We start from the raw sequence: 17,852 nt of genomic DNA on the forward strand, positions 1-17,852 counted from the left end.
GAAAGTTTAGCTCTGAATAGAGCTATGATAGGTTGGACCAAAATTCAGGATTCAAATGTCCCATACTAAAACTTCAAGTGTTCTGTCATTCCTTAAACAATGTGAGAGGAACTTCAATTTGGGAGACACATGCTGGAATTCTCATTCATCCAGTAGTAACACATCATTAGATTTTCTAAAAGTTAAACTGTGACCAGATAACAGGGAAATGAATGCAAGCCAATATAAGGAAACCAACGATTAAAAGAATATTCAGATAAGTTAGATGTATTCAATACAGCAGGGCCTGATGAAATTCATCCTAGGGTACTTAAGGAACTAGTGGAAGCAATCTCAGAATCATTAGCTATTCTCTTTGAAAATTCATGGAGAATGGGTGAGGTTCCAGAGGCCTCCCCCAGCCCTGATCCCCCTCCTGCCCTCCAAACCTCTTGGTCCCAGCCCGGAGCACCTTCCTACACCTCAATCCCCTCATCCCCATCCCAGAGCCCCCTCCCACACTCCAAACCCCTCAGCCTGGAGCCCCCTACTGCACTCCAAATCCCTCATCCTCGGCCCCACATCGGAGCCCTCACTCCCCACCCCAAACTCCAGCCCAGAGCCCCCACCCATACCCTGAATCTTGCATTTCAGGCCCAACCCCAGAACCTGCACCCCCAGCCCATAGCCCGTAACTCCTCCCAACCCCTTGCCTCAGCCCAGAGCCCCCTCCCATACTCTGAACCCCTCAGCTCCACCCCTCAGCCCAGAGCCCCCTCCCACACTCTGAACTCCTCATTTCTGGCCCCACCCTGGAGCCTACACCCCCTCCCACACCCAGGCACTCTGAGCCAGCTTGGTGAAAATGAGCGAGTGAGTGAGGGTGGGGAGAGCAAGCAACAGAGGGAAGGGGGATGGAGTGAGTGGGGGCAGGGACTTGGAGAAGGGGTTGGGGCCCAGAAGGGGGTCGGGGCGCTTACCTCAAGCAGCTCCCAGAAGCAGCGGCATGTCCCCACTCTGGCTCCTACGCGAAGGCGCAGCCAGGCAGCTCTGCATGCTGCCGCTGCCCCATCTGTAGGTGCCACCCCTGCAGCTCCCATTGGTCAGGAACCACTTGGGATGGGGGCATTGTGCCCCCTGGCTGCCCCTATGTGTAGGAGCTGGAGGAGGGACATGCCGCTGCTTCCCAGGAGCCGCGCAGTACAGAGGCTAGCCGGGAGCCTGCCAGCCCCGCTGCGTGGTGCTGCCAACAGGACAGTCAATGACCTGGTCAGCGGTGCTGACCGGAGCCACCACGATCCCTTTTCAACTGGCTATTCTGGTCAAAAATCAGACACCTAGTCACCCTAAGTAAAGACTGAAGAAAAATAGATATTAAACTCCTCAGCTTTCTTGATGCTGTCCTTTATTAGTTCTCCTTCCCTACTAAGTAGAGGCCCTACACTTTACTTTCTTACACCTAATGTATTTAAAGAACCTCTTATTGCTTTTTATGTGACTCATTTTATGCTGTAGTCTTTCTGATTTTTGTCCCTACATGCTTGTGCTATTGTACTCATCTTTAGCAATTTGTCCATGTTTCCACTTTTTGTAGGATTTTGTTATGATTTTCAGGTCATTAAAGAGCTCCTGATGGAACCATATTGGCCTCTTCTAGTTTTACTTCGCATCAGGATTGTTTGCTGTTTTGTCTTTAATATTATCTCCAAGAAACTGCTAGCTCTCCTGAACTCATTTTTCCCTTAGATTTTCTTCCCATGGGACTTTATCTACTAATTCTGAGTTTTAGTCTGCTTTCTTGAAGTCCATTGTCCTTATTCTCCTGCTCTCACTCCTTCTTTTCTTTATCATTTCATGATCACTTCATCCAAATTGCATTCAACCTTCAAATTTGCAACCAATTCCTCCCTGTTGTCAGAATTATGTCTAAAATGGCTGCCTTCCTAGTGTTACACTGATAAAAATGATACCAACAGGATCTTGTAAGAGGGACAAGGCAAATTGCCATGTTTATTGTAAATACAACAAAATATTCCTATATACAATTTCTATATAGATCCATTCACACACACAGACATTCACACACAGGTTCTACATAAAGGTCGTTATATTTACCAGCCTAGATGTTGCTCGTTCCAAGTCACTGGCCAGGTGGCCTGGATACGAGAGTGGAGCCGAGTCGTTGTCAGATGCTCATCCGATGCTCCTGGAGGGTGGTCGTAGAACCAGACTCAAAGAACACAGTCCCTGGACCCAATTTTTATATGTCTCTGGTTCAATACAAGTCTATGGAAGTTGCTTCATCATGCTGAATTTACAATTGAGATGACCATCAATCAGCTCAATCAGCAGGTGGTACATCCATGACTGCTCCATGATGGCTAGGTGTTATCTTCTTGTTCTTCCTTGATGCGTTTTGGGTGGATTCCAGTTCGCCCTCCGGGGGTCATCCGGTTATCTCCACTTTGCATATTCTTCGGCCCATCGATATCAAGGTTGAAATTCTTAGGATTAGACTGGCAAGAAATACCTCATCTATCTCCTCTTCCTGATTTGGTGGTCTATCATAGATCCCACCCTGCTATGACATCACCACTGTTTTCCACCCCTTTTATATTCACCCAGAGTCTTTCAATGGGTTTCTCTCTCACATCCTTCTGGATCTCAAAACAAGTGCATACATTTTTGTGATCCCAATTAAGTCATAAGATAAATTATGTACTAATACTACCAGTTCTTCCTGTTTAATCCCCATAATCCTTGCATTTGTATATAGATATCTAAGATGTTGAGCAGATTCCCCCACTGATTTTCCTCTTGTTGCTTCTATGACCCTATTGTAATTTTTCATCTCCCTCCCAACATTTAGCACTCTAAGGTCACCTTTTTTTATACCTACATGCGGGCTTTTGTCACCTGTCTCTTCTGATTCTAGTTTAAAACCCTCCTCCCTAGGTTGATGAGTCCATGTGTGAACATGCTCTTCCCCTTCTTGATCAGGTGAACCCCATCTCTTCCCAGAAGTCTTCCTTCCTGGAACAGCATCTTCTGGTCAAGGAAGCCAAAGCCCTGTTGACCCCATCTGTGCAGCCATGTATTCATCTCCACAATGCGTGTGTTCCTGCCTGGGCCCTTATCCTCATCTGGACAGCACCTGTGCCCTCAACTCCTTCAACCTCGCTCCCAGAGTTCTGTAGTCACGCTAATCTGCTCAGCGCAATACCTGGTGTCTACATGGATGAGCAGCATGGGGCAGTGTCGGAGGGACAGATGAGTCTCGGCAACCTTTCTGTAACATTTCTGATGTGGGCTCCAGACAGGCAGTGTACTACCTGGGACATCATGTCGGACAGCAGAGAGATACCTCCATCCCCCTCAGGAGGGAGTCCCTTACCACCACCACCACCACCACCCTACAAGGGAGGGTGTGTGCACATGCATACTGTGCAGTAACTCTTATCAAACCTGATTTTGTTCTTTGAGATTACGGATTTGGTTGATAAAGGCCACTGCATAGATGTAATATTCTTAGACTTCTGTAAGCCATTTGACATACAATGTGCTGATTAAAAGAATAGAACTATGCAATATCAATTGAACACACATTAAAAGGATTAAGAACTGGCTAACCAGATCTCACATGGGGAGTCACCCTTGAAAGGGGGTATTTGTACTGGGGCTCTGCAGAGATCTGTACTAGGGCTGACACTAGTCAATATTTTCATCAATGATTTGGCAGTAACTATAAAATTACTGCTGCTAAAATTTGCAGATGACACACAGATTGGCAGAGTGCTAAATAATGATGAGCTCAGGGCAGTAGTACAGAGCAATCTGGATCCCTTGGTAACCTGGGCCTGTTCAAACAAAATATGTTTTAATATAGCCAAATGCAAAGTTATACATTTAGGAACAAGGAATACAGGCCATAATGATACAATGGGGGGAGGGGGTGGGTATCTCTTGAAAAACAGAGACTCTGAAAAGAATTTAGGGATCATAGGGGACAAACTGAACATGAATTCCCCAGGCGATGCTGTGGTAAAAGGGCTAATGCGATCCTTAGGTGTATAAACAGGAAAGCAGTGAGTGGGAGGTGACTTTACCTCTGTATACGGCATTAGTCAGACTGTTACTGGAATACTGCTAGTTCTAGTGTCCACGTTTTAAAAAGAATGAGAAAAATTGGAGAGGATGTAGAAAAGAACCACAGAAATCGTTCGCGGGCTGGAAAAAATATCTTAGACGGAGAGACTTAAAGAGATTGCTTCGTTTAGCTTATCAAAAAGATTGAGGATATGTCTACACTGCAATTAAAAATCCCTGCCTGGGCTATGCCAGCTGACTGGGGCTTGCAGGTCTGGGCCTAAGGGGTTGTTTAACCGTGGTATAGAGGTTCTGACTTGGGCAGCAGCCTGAGCTGTGGGACTCCCACATCTTGCAGGGCCCTATATCCTGGGCATCCACACTGCAATTAAACAGCCTGTGACAGGGTGCTATCAGCTGCATCATGATTACTGACAGAGCTGTAGCCTGGAGAAGGCTGCAGGCCCAGCTAAGGGAAATTATATGCTTTCTGGTGGGGGATTGTGAACACCTGCGTGGCAATCACTGGTTTAACAAGGTAATTGGGGAGAATATAAGGAGAGGAAACAGGCTATAAAGGTAGCTGAGGAGGGAGGAAGCCTGGGTTGAACAGAGAAGGCTGTAGGGGAGCCTGTCCTTTTTATGAGCCTGTGTTATGGGGATGTAAGAGGGAAATAAAAGCACACCTTGGTGAAGAATAAACAGGCAAGCCTGTGTTTGTGACTAGGGCATAGGGGCTGAAGCTGTGGGTGCCCTCCGGGGCTAGAGCACCCATGGGGAAAAAATAGTGGGTGTTCAGCACCAACCAGCCACAGCTGATCAGCTGCAGGGGGCCTGGTGTGGGGTGGGGGGAGCAGTCCTGGGGAAAACTAGAAGTCCGTGCTTAGGGTCTCTGGAACCATCTGAATTGGCCAGATGGTGAGGTTAACCGGGTAGTGATGGAGGCACCCTGTGACACAGCCTCTTATCATGAGACCTGCAAGCCTGAGTCAGTTGGCATAGGCCAGTCACAGGGTTTTAACTGCAGTGCAAACATATGCAGAGTGGGGACCTGATTACAGTATATATAAATACCTTAACAGGAAGAAAATACTGGCTACTAAAGGGCTATTTAGTCTAGCAGAGAAATGCATAATAACAAATGCCTGGAAGCTGAAGCCAGACTAATTCAAACTAGTCTTATTGGGATCCAGGAAGTGCTAAAGGATCCCCCCCCAGCCTAAGAGGGGGGTCCACAGGACCTGGAAAACCAAATAATTACGGGGGACAACTAATGAACAACAGGGACAGGAGTGCGGTCAAAGAGTCAAATGAAGGGAACCGGACGGGGACACCGAGCAGAGAACCCCGGACAGCACCCACTGCTCCTCAAAGTAGTAACAGGCACAAATTCTTAACAGTGAGGATTATCCACTGTCACAAACTCCGCAGGTAAGGGTAGGGATTGCCATCTCTTGGTGTCTTCAAATCAAGCCTGGGTGCCCTTCTGGAAGATATGCTTTAGCCACAAATGTTACGTTTCAGTCATATGTAAGTTATTGAGCTCAATTCAGGTTTAACTGTGAAATTTAATGGCCTTTGATATACAGGAAGTCAGACTAGATTTAATGGTCCTTTCTGGCACTAAACTCTCAATTTATTGTCTTAAACATTTTTCTTGGTCCTATCTCTATAAATCATCATCATTCCTATATATGCCAAAAATGTGTTTTGTTTGAATATTCTGGGTATATTTATTTCAGTTTCACTTTGTTCTATAGCTGCATCTGAAAAATGTAAAAAAGTAAAACTCCCGTGTAATATAAACAATATTATAATCCTGGCACCTAATTACAAAAAAATGAAGCACTAAAAATAGCATTCAGTATAATAAAAGGGGAATAAATCAATACTGCAGCAGGAACCTGACAGCTAACTTGTTCGTGAAACTTTAACAGGAAGGATTGGTTTTTCATTAGCAAGCGTAGGCAATGAGGAGGGCGGCTTCTGTGGGAACCTGAATATCTGAAAATTGGGTTATTCAGGAAAAGCCACAACTGGCTCCTTTGGGCAGCTCATGCAACAGTCATATGGATTCCACTGAAGTCTCACAGGATCCACATTCATTGGAGGGTATAATGGGTCCCCTGTAGAGTGAACAGGGAAGCAACAAGCAGGCAAAGGCAGCAGAGCTCCAGCTGCTTTACAACCTCCATGCAGTAGTGAGTGCTGCTGGCCTTGACTCTTCAAGCTACCCTGAAGTGCTGCTGTCAGATGGCTGCCTTTCTCTCTTTCCCTCTAGCCTAGGGAATGCTGGTTCCTTTCTTACCCTGACTCTCTTTCCTCTGTTAGTGAATGGACTTTCATATTGTAACTGGCTAGGTTATATGCTGCCCTCTACTGCATGGAATCAGAAATACACAACTGTGTGCTGTTGCCATGGGCCCTGTATGATTATCTGCTAATGGCGATTCCCTTTTCGTTGAAGCTGTGTTTCTGGAGCAGCAGGCTCAACATGCAAGCCCTGCTATTGCTCAGAAGTTCAAAGTGGCCATGGTGTAGTATAGCGATGACAGGTAGGTTCCTAGGTGGCTATGGATTTGTTACAATAGCACCTTTATGATAGCTTAATTCTTTCAGGGAAGGCATACAGGTCGCAGGTGGGAAAACCTAAACTTATACATACCTCCAGTGAAATGAACGGCTGATGTAATTGGCATAACTCCATTGTAACTAGGCTGTGGATTAACTTAATTCCTTTTATGGCTAGAAGAAAGAAAATGGCTACAGCTGGAGGATAAATAATTTACTGGAAACTAGAAATGGACAAAGATCTGATACTTAATTTCTCCAAAGGTTTGGGGATGTGTGGATCTGGCCGTAATGTTTGCTGTATGCTATTTTTCTTGATGTTTGTTAGAACAACTACTGAAGGAAGTTGCAATGACGCTAGTGTAACACTGATGAAATCACACTTTCATAGTGCTTTGACTGCTCTGCTATAAAATGAAGTCAAATATAAACCAATGTATATGACTCTAGAAATGTACAAATAGATAATTCTGGCATAAGTGAGAGATACTCCATTGCCTGTAATGCAATTATATCAATTTGCAACAGGTTTGAATTTGACCCATGTGTTTAGAAGTCTGGAGTCTTGGTGCTCAATAGGGTAAATTTGACACAGTCCATGCTTTGTTTCATTTCAAAAATGTATCTCTGCTTCTATTTTTATTGTGTAGAAATGAAGTTTTCCCACCAATTCAAATTGTGGAAATAGACTATAACCAAAATGCTGATTTAAAATTATGTTGATAGAATCAAATCCAAAATCTTAATTATTTGGAATATAATTAGGTGGTGCTATAAAATTATGATACCTTGTGTTATCTAGGTATTACATCTTTAAATTTCTAAGAACCCTTGCTATGTGCAGACTTAAACAGCCATTTTGTTCTCATAATTGTTGCGACCTGTTGCAGAGAAGGCACATGCTCACTTTGTTCCTTCATGGAGACTTTATCTTAATCTTCTTTACTGTTTTCCCTTGATCTACAAGTCATTTAGGATGGAATGTACGTGGTTGCTGTTTATGAATGTAAGCTCCTTTGGGCAGGGATTTTTTTTTTTAGTCTGTGTTTTTACGGAGTCTAGGAGCTCCTAGGCACTACTGTAATACAAATAATAATGAATGTAAAAATGTAGCATATTGAGCATGGATTTTGTGTTCTCTCTCTCTCTAGATATAGATATAGATAGATAATTAAAAGCTTTGGAACACACAGAGAAACTCCCTAATCACTGATGATTTGGTGAAGTGTACCAGATTAGACAGCTCTGGAAATGGAGCTCTTCTAGTTATCCATATCGTGGGTATAGAATGGGCACTGACAGGGCAAGCTTTCACATTCTGTTCTACCAATACATAGTCTCGTTTATTATTAATGAGAACTTGGAGCATTTCTCACCCAGGGAACTCAAAGTACTTTCCAACAGAGGATAAGCATTATTACCTCCGTAATCGATGAGGGAAAGTAAGGCACAGACTCAGTCACATGCTGAGTCAGTAGCAGAGCCAGAAATTAAATTCAGAGGTGACATCCTGGCCCTATTAAAGTTAATAGCAAAACTCTCATTAACTTCTCTGGCAGTCAAGATTTCCCCTGCAGTCTACTGGTTCCCAGTCTAGTTTCCTATCCAATGGCTTGTGCTGCCTGATTTCAAGGGATCATCTCTAGGGATAAATGTCTGATTTGGATTATATCCCATTCCATGCTTAGCCATCTGTCCTGAGATGGCAAACAAGGTTGCTGGTTGTGACGCAGCCACTTGTCTCCATCCATTTCCTAGTAGACACTCTCATTTTTCCACAAGCCAGCCCTCAGTTAGTAATGAGATTCAATAAATAATGAACTGGAAACCATGACTTGGAAGTGAAAGGTACTCTATCCTACTAAATGTATCCTGAGGTATCCTACACCCCGTGACTTTCACTTAAAAGTTTACTGTGAATCCTAGAAACCTTCATTGTGGGTTCCTACATAATGTTGATAGTTTTCATATTTAGAGTGGTGTTGCAAATCCAATACTGTATATTAAAAAGCATACATGCTGAACTATCTTGTGGGAATATGAGAGAGGCAGGTATTAATAACCTCTTAAAATGCTTTAATACTGGAATTGGTTTTAAAATGGTGTGTGTTTGTGTGACTGATGAATACTTCAACTGGAAATAACCAAGTAAGGGCTTGCTGTCTCTTCTCACAAAAGTAACTACATCAGTGGGATAACTCCTGCGAGTAGGATTTAATTCTCATCAATAAAGTACAAAATGTAATGTTTTGCTTCTCCAGCTAAAGGAACAGACCTCCTGTTTTAAGCGGTTCAGTTTGCAGTCTGTGCAGGATTCATTTTTGTTTAATTTCTTCTGGGTTTTGTTGAATGAAATAAGAGAATAAAGAATGCTTTCGTGTTTACTGAACCTCTCTGTGGTATCAAGATGCTCTCTGTTAGGCTTTTATTTAATTATTTAAGAAAACATCAAAGCAAAAGCAGGTACGTAAGTCATTAGTTTAAAAAAAAAAAAAAGTAGCTCAATCTCAGGTCTTCTCTGTGCCCCAAGTCTTTATAATAAAGCTTATTTAGCACTAACTGATAAACACTATCCTGATGCCTAGTTACTCATGCTTGTGGATTGGTCCTAGACCGGGCTGCTTATCTGCAAGTGCTGATGATTCACTGATGAAAAGAGAACCATCCTTTCGAGACTCCTGTGATTACCTTCAAGGACTGAGTACACTCATGGTCCAACCAATATGAATTATATTAAGAAAGGGGAGGCCTCTACTAAAGCCCTTTCCTTGTAGGAAAACTGAACACCCTGAACTCCCATTTAAAATTGGTGGGAGCTGAGGTTACTTAGCACCTCTGCAGGATCAGACTCGGCAACTGCAAAACTGCTGTTCTTTAACCTTGGTGTTAGTGATTCAAAATTTGTTATAAGTAATAATTGTTGCACTAATTACATACTTATGCTTGAAACCAGGCTTATTAGGCAAGCATCTGTTCCAAGTGACCACCTTAAATGCGCCTGCTTGGAACGATTGCTTTCCATGCAATCACAGTGATTATGGCGACGGCAATCCTCTAAGGAAGAATAAAACAAGAGAACAGGCCTTGCAGGACAGTGGTGAAATCAAGATGGGCAATGAGGAGGAAAAGCCTTTTAGATGACTGCTGTTTTTTAAATTGTACATATGGCACCAAGATATATTATAATTGCCTTATAAATGAAATTGATAAGATAAATAGGATGGAAAGGAGATCTCAGAGGGTATGATAAACTTTGAAACCCCTGAATTTCTCAGAGTTTACCCTAATCTTCTGAGGGTTACCTATTACTAATTAGGCTAGCTGGATTGTTTGAAGGATAGGATAGATACTGTTTTTTTAATATTTATATAATACCTAAAACTGCTCTAGGCACTTCCGACATTTAAGAATAGAAGGCCTTTTCCTGAAAAGCTCCATGTATTATTATATGGATTCATAAGGTGCTCATCAGCATGGTATTTGGATACAATTTGCATCATTGAGATTTGGGACCATTAACATTTCCAAGTAAGAGCCGAAATACATCACACTGCAAATATGAGGATTTCTCTGGAAAATTCTCTGTATATTGAGCTTATAAACAGGTTGAAATAAACCGCCAAACCCAGCAACTGACCACAAATTTGTGTGGAAATGCTCAGTCTATTACGAATATAAGAAAATACCTACCATAAGGACGTGACAAGGTGTGTTTTATAGGTCATTAAGCTGACTTGGGGCTTAATGGTCTAGTCTTAGAAATCATTCAGGACTCATATCACCACCCCATTAAACATCAGCTGGATTAATTTAATTTTGTTTTAAATTGTTTCCTTATTTTTACGTCTAGGTTTATTTTTTATAGTACTGTCTTTTTTTTTTCCTTGTGGCTCATTTTTTTTTAAAAAAAGTAAGTTGGTTTGTGGCTACAAAGGTCTGAATGGTTTTTGAAGTGACGTGTATTTACAGCTTGAAATGATTTTCTGTTGGCCATGGACTAGGAAAGAGATTGGGCTCTTTTATATTTTAAAATAATTCATCACAGAGGTGACTTCTGAATGAAACTCTTCGCTTCTCTATTAGATTTACCATCCCTTTACACCAGGAGCGGGCAAACTTTTTGGCCTGAGGGCCACATTGGGGTATGGAACTTGTATGGCGGATTATGAATGCCCATGAAATTGGGGGTAGGAGTGCAGAAGGGCTCTGGCTGGGGATGAGGGGTTCAGGGTGCAGGAGTGGGCTCTGGGTTGGGGTGCGGGGGGGCAATGAGGGCTCTGGGGTGGGGCTGGAGGGTTTGAGGTGCAGGAGGGTGCTCTGGGCTGGGATCAAGGGCTTTGGAGGCGGGAGGGGGATTAGGCCTGTGGCAGGGGATTGGGGCATGGAGGGGGCTCAGGGGTGCAGGCTCCGGGTGGCACTTACTGCAAGCAGCTCCCAGAAGCATGCCCGCCCTCTGGCTCCGAGGCACGGCCAGGCGGCTCTGCGCACTGCCCCGTCCACAGGCACCACCTCTGCAGCTCTGATTGGCTGGGAATTACAGCCAATGGGAACTGCAGGGGCAGTGCCTGTGGATGGGGCAGCACACAAAGCTGGAGAGGGATCATGCTGGCTGCTTCCTAGGAACCATGCGGAGTGGGGCAAGCCCCCAACCCTAGTACCCAGCTGGAGCGCCGGAGCAGGGCAAACCCCCGAGCCCGCTCTCCGGAGGGAGCTGAGGGATGAATTAATTGGTCTGACAGGCCAGATGCGGCCTGCGGACTGTAGTTTGCCCACCATTGCTTTACACCCATGCCCAGCTGGAACTAGCCTGCAATATTCCCTTCTCTACAATGCTCACATTAGCTCTAACCAAACCATGTATATATCCAGGAAGGAGTTCAGAAGCATTTGATCAAATAAAAGGTCTATTTTCAAGCAGTAATCATGCACAGGTATGATATTGTACCACAGATAAAACTGTGTGAGCACACACACATGTGCTGGAAAGGAGGAGGGAAGAGCCCTTAACAGGGAGCTTCACACAGCATTTTTCGATGAGTTGGCCTATATTTTCTTGAAATGTAGGTGGTCACCATTAACGTATTCCCCTACTTGCAAATGAGCTGGGAGTAAGCAGGAAACAGCTCCTCAAATTGAAGCTAAACTGTAATTAAACCAAGACACCTCTGCGTGTTAGAAAAAAAGCCAAAAACTACCTGCTCACACCAGCTAGGACAGAGCTGAAAAGCTCCCCCTCCTATCTGGAACAGAGCCAGAACTGCCTCTCACCAGATGGAATCAAACCCAAGCTGCTGCAATTAAGCAAGAATCTCCCTTGGCCTTATTTTATGCATGTTCCTAAATAACAGGAATGTGTTTCTGGGGCAATCAGGTGTGGTACTGTCATTGTTTATCTTGGGTCTGGATGGAGGTGGGTGGCTTTGGTTTGTGGGATGTGGTCTAGCTAAGTCACAAAAGTTCATCCCTTCCAGCATTAAAGTCCAAAAGGAAACAAAACCATTCTTCCATCCCATTCTCGTTAGGAACAGCCCTTCCTCTCAGGGTCCTCTTCTTCCAGCTGTTAGCTCAGATTCGAGCTCTCCTGGGTTCCAGTCAATTCCTTCTTTCCCTTGTTGGCAGGAGCCCACCTCACAACATGGTAGCATGCAGGAAACCCAACCCACCCTCTATTACAGGTCTGCAGCCTTGAGACACTAAACAATTGGGTTGTCTGCCATGTGAAATGCCCCCTCTTCTTCCCAGAACTGCTTCCTATATACCCAGCCTAGGCCTCCTCACTGGCCTTTTTATGTCTATTCTGTCATTTTTCAACAGAGTGCTCATTCCTATGTTTGATCTCCCTAGAACCTCACTGAACTTAGGCTTGCACTTGTATCTCCTCCAGCAGCCTCTTTAGTTACATGCTCCCCCTGTGATGTGACCCTTGTACACCTGCTAAGGGGGTTAAATCTGCCACAAGTGAGACTGGTCCCCAACCTCCTTAAAGGGCCCTTTCAGCCAGTGACAGGGAGATTCTGGGCTGATTAAAAGTGAATCCAGAAGGATACATGAGCATTTTGTTTGGACAGCGTTGGTGGATTTATTGACCTGGAATGCCTTCCCTTCCCTAACTTGGTGAACCATATAGCCATCCTCGCCTCTTTCCAGTCCTGACTCTAAACATGCATGTGCTATGAAGGCAGTTAGTGTTGTTATGCCACTCACCAAAGGATTTGCTATTTTTAATTTATTAATAAGATACAAAATAAATAGCTGTATCATTGAGTGATAAATCCACTTCCTGATTACCTAGTGCTTTGTGTATGCGATGGGGGTTGTTTGTCTACTTAGGGCTTGATCCCTTAGCCCTGTGCACATGATACTCTGACACTGAGGGTAGTTGGCTTTTCACAGGATTAGACTTTAAGACTGTGTGTTCCTTGGGGAAAGGACTGTGTATTCTCTGCATTCTGTACAGACATAAGAATACTGGGAGATTCAATAGCAGCTGCCAATGATTAAGCAATAACTGTTTATCAAAAGGGACACTCTTTTCCATTTGTCCCCTCTCCATCCAGAAGGGAGCTGTGTTTCTGGGCACCTGCCCCAACATGTTGAACTCAGGGATGGAAAAAAAGGGTCTCCTGAATAGAGATAACATAGGAATTGCCATACTGCATCAGAACATTGCTCAAACTACTTAGATATTCTGCCAACTGTATTGGCCAGCACTTGATTGCTTCAGAGGAAGAAGCAACTCCATTGCATTTGTAAGTTACACTTTCACGATTGCACTTCAGTACTTGTATGAGGTGAATTGAAAAATATTTCTTTTATCATTTTTACAGTACATATATTTGTAATCAAAATTAATCATATAAAGTGAGCACTGTGCACTTTGTATTCGGTGTTGTAATTGAAATCAATATTGAAAATGTAGGAAAACATCCAAATATATTTAATACATTTCAATTGGTATTCTATTGTTATAAGTGTGATTAATTTTTTTTAATCGCGATTAATTTTTTTGAGTTAATCATGTGGTATACTGTGATTAATTGACAGCCCTAATCAATATAGATTTTCTGTTTCAGTAGAAATTGGGGTGATGAACACCGGGGATGTACTGCTACTCAATCCCTGCACTATACCCCAATGCATATAGTTGGGTTTGGCTGGCTAGGGCCCCGCTTGGAGAGAGAAACTCCTTCCAGATATGTTTCTTCTTTTGCCCCATTTTCTTCCACTTGCTGTGTCCTGTTACCACCACATAATTTCCAGACTTGTGAGAAAACCCATCAAAATGGGTGAGCTCTGCTACTCTGGTCTACTCTAACTATAGCTTCCTATCTTACCTTAACATGCATGCATTTGTTCAAGAACTTGAGTTGCCCATATGTGCACCATAATCTGCTTCAAAAGCATAGGCTTCCTACCACCTGAGTTGAAGGAGAATCTCTCTTAGTTTGTTAGCAATATGGGGCCTGACACTCAGTAGAGCAGTTCTGACTCTACCCAGTAGAAGGCAGTGTGCACATCAACACTAGCTAACTTCAATAAATGTCATCAGAGGACATACAGTTTTCCAATCCTTATTTAAACCCAGACACTATATTTGATTCAGTGATATCCCGTAGCGGTGAATTCTCCAGACTGACTAAATCCTGCTGGGTACGGCTTCCTAATAGGCAAACTGCTTCAACCAACAGTCCTGACTGCTCTTCCCTCACCCCGCGAGGCAAATACCAGAATAAAGAGCTTTGTAATACACCTTCTCCTTGCCCACACAATCTGTGAGGAATGTCAGGAATGTTATAATATGAATTAATCATGTCTCACATAGGATGTTACATATAATTGGTCAAACATCCCATAGGCTAAACGATATTAAACCCTCAAGGCTGCCTATGCATTTGCCCTGTTTTGAAGCACAAACCAGGTGGAAGAAGACGCTTTGGTTGATATTTAGCAGCCTTTGGAAGTGGCTCACAATAACAGGGGTTTCATAAAACTCTGGTCATGCACACAGAAAGTGCTACATGACTGTACTAGGCTCCTGTCATGAATGCACATGTGCCATAGAAACTCAGGCCTGGTCTATACTACAGTTAGTGTAAGTGTTGGGGTAAGGCATCTTACACCTATCTAATTACATCAGCATACACACTACAGCCTTGCTCCCACCGATGTAAGTGCCCTACTATGCCGACATAACTGCACCTCCACGAGAGGCGTAGGGATTATGTTGGTGAAGTTAAGGAAATGTAGTGTCCTTGTAGACACTGTGTTACTTACATCTATTGACTGTCATTCTGTAATTACTGTAGTTGCTTGTAAATCGATTTAACATACATAGGTCGACTGAAGTTTATGAGTAGATATGCCCTCGGGCTTCTATGCCTCATGCTGGATGGGGAACATTGGAAGATTTGCAGCAGATTCTCGCTAGCTCTTGATATGCCTGTAGCAAGTGGCACAAGTAAGTGTATTTACTGCATGCTCTGGCCTAATCCTGACATGTATTAAGCATGAGGCAAAGGAACATTTACAGCAGACTCTTGCCTGTCCCTCCTGTACATGCAGCCCAGGGGACACGAGCATAATGGCAACAAATTCGTGTCAGCGCCTACCCTGCATGCAGCACAGTGTATTACCAAAAAAAAAAAAAAAAAAAAAAAATGCAGAAGACTTTGTCTACTGCTGTTATGTATGCATAATAGGGCGCCCAGGAGGGCTGGCACCCCAGGCTCTTGCTTTCTCCCGCAGTCCCTGCAAAAGCGGGAGACCCAGCAGATTTTGCAGCAGCAACCCCTGCTTGCTCCACGCAGCACTGGGGAATGCGGAATGGGTGGGGGCTGCGCGCGCTCTGGGTGGGCGAGGGGATAGAAGGCGGCTCGTGCAGCGGGCAGGTGCAGGCTCGGGCACGGGCTTCCCCTTGGCAGCTGCCGCAGCCGCTGTAGCCTTGGCTCTGGGGCCGCCCGCCTTCTCCCCCCTCCCGCCAGACACAGGTGGGATGAGCGCGAGCGGCGGCGCGCGCTGCGTGTGTGGCTCAGCCCGTCCCCTCCAGCGGGCGGGGGAGCTGCCGCGGCTTACGGCGGCTGTGGTGGCGGCAGCAGCGGGTCGTGCCCAGCTGGGGGCTCGCCCGGGGGAGGCAGGCAAGGAGGCTCCATGCAGGCGGGCAGCGCTCAGGTAAGGGCGCAGTGCGCACCTGGCTCCGTGCGCCGGGGAAGCAGCCTCAAGGGGGAAGGCAGTAAATGGGGGAGCGTAAAGGGGAGCAGCGCTAGAAGCGGGCGTCAGGGGGAAGCCGGGGTGGGGAGTTAAAGGGGGAAGCGTGTATTTGCCCCTGGCAGAATTAACAGAACCTGGGGCCTGCATTCGGTAACCCCCTCCCCCCCCCCCGACAGTTCGCTCCTGGGTGGAAATGGGAGCGTTGCAATATTTATAAAGATGAGAGATCTAAGTCCGGGGTGGTCTTGGCAAACCGGAGACCCTCGGTGGTTATAATACTTTATCACGGTAGCAAGCTGTGAATTGCATGGAGCAGCACAGTGAAGGTGGCTTCAGTGCTGCGTCTTTGCGTTGAGGCTGATTTGCTGTTTGGAAACTGCATCCCATTCCCAGGGAGTCTTGGCTATTGCAGGAGGTAGAAGGAGAGTTCAGAATGGCACAGGGGTTTCGTGTGTATGCAGCATGCAGGCAGGGGATTGCATGTTAGGAGAGGGCATTTGGGGGAGTGTGGTTTGCATGTCAGGGAACAGACAGTGGGGAACGGGATGGACAAAGATGATTATAATAATTATTATTTTATATCCTGTCTTTGGTGTCCATAGCCCTGTCCAGATGTGTAGGTGGCAAGGTCCTTGCCCCAAAGAGGTTTCTGTTGCATGTCGGAGCTAGGAGTGGGATTGCCCCTTGGAGAAGAGTGGGCAGAGATTTCATCTGGAGGAAGGGAGAGATTGATGCTCTGTTCTGAGATCACTGGGAGATGGCAAGATAATATTCTCTTTCTTGTTGCAGATTATTGCCCTTTGTGGATAAAAGATGTATCATGGAATGAACCCGAGCAGCGGGGATCCGTTCCTAGAGAAGCAGCAGCAGTACCCGTCCCCCCGGAGACTCTTCGTGGTGGTCTTGTGGCTTCAGCTGGTGCTGTGCTTCGGCCCTGCACAGATCACGGGCGGTGAGTGACTAACTCATGTGACTGACAAGCAGCAGCAGCGCCCCTGCAAGCTAGCCAGCGAGAGACGAAGAGAGAGAGGCTCTGACAGCCTGCAGGCAAGCGGGTTCCCCAGTGACGGGGTGCTGGGCCCCCTTACTGTGTTTAAAGGCTAACTCACTTCTGTCTTATAGCCCCCCCCCCTTACTTCTCACTTCTGTTTACATTAAAGCAAGCCACTTGACATTCAGGGTCCCTGTGCGTTTTTCCCATAATTTGAGCACTGGAGACCTTCCTAATTTGACCCCATATGCACAAATGCCAGTGTGAGAGACTGTTCTGAACCTCACTGCATACAGATACCTCCTTGCATGAAAGCCTCCCTCTGCATGTGCCTATGCACACACAGATGCTGAGATGCAAGAACCCCTTCTCTCCTTTCCTGCTCCCCAACACTCAGGCATGCTGACAGGACCCACCCCTATATGCACATATAGACACCCTTTGCCCACCACCCTTCTAGACACATGCACACAGAAGTGCTGCCAGGAGAGACTCCCTCCTTATCCCCCTCTTATCTCATCCCCAAAACCAAACCATGGATCCTAATAGGAGAAAATCCTCACACTTCTCTCTCTCCACCTCTCCCCCCTCCCGTCTTCCCTTTCATAGACACAGACTAGAGAACTGAATCCCCTTTCTCCTGTAAAAATCCCACACATAGATGCTGGTAGGCAAAACACCCCTCCCCAAATGCTGAAGGGAGAGGAGAAACTTCCCTCACATGTACACACATGGATGCTGATAGGGTAACACTCCCACACTCACCTACACCCTGCTTCCCCATCTATACATGTATACAAATACGGAGAGGAGAGAGCATTCCCTGCTGCCTGCAGGAAAGAATAACCATGTAGGTTGATGTGGAGAAAACTACCCCAGGCACTAAACTGGTGACAGGAGACAGCCTTGCCCAAATGCTGTCTGGAGAGAAGAAAGTAGTAATAAATATTTCCAGTATAATCACACATTCATTTTTATTTAAAAATAATGTAATGCTTTAATAATGAATAGCAAGAAT

General features: G+C 45.1%; 2 protein-coding genes across 3 annotated transcripts in view; one reads left to right on the top strand and one right to left on the bottom strand.

Annotated features, from left to right (window-relative positions):
- Positions 1-17,852, bottom strand: part of BROX (BRO1 domain and CAAX motif containing) — a 493,186-nt gene that overhangs the window by 29,708 nt on the left and 445,626 nt on the right. The gene's annotated exons all lie outside the window — the stretch shown is intronic.
- SUSD4 (sushi domain containing 4) overlaps positions 16,657-17,852 on the top strand; it is a 118,176-nt gene continuing 116,980 nt past the window's right edge. For both annotated transcript variants that reach the window (XM_077811928.1, XM_077811927.1), the window contains exon 1: positions 16,657-16,795. In XM_077811928.1, the coding sequence (XP_077668054.1) occupies positions 16,657-16,795 (139 nt within the window). The remainder of the gene's footprint in view (positions 16,796-17,852) is intronic.

Source organism: Eretmochelys imbricata, chromosome 3 (assembly GCF_965152235.1).
Source record: "Eretmochelys imbricata isolate rEreImb1 chromosome 3, rEreImb1.hap1, whole genome shotgun sequence".
In the NCBI taxonomy this organism is placed as follows: domain Eukaryota; kingdom Metazoa; phylum Chordata; order Testudines; family Cheloniidae; genus Eretmochelys; species Eretmochelys imbricata.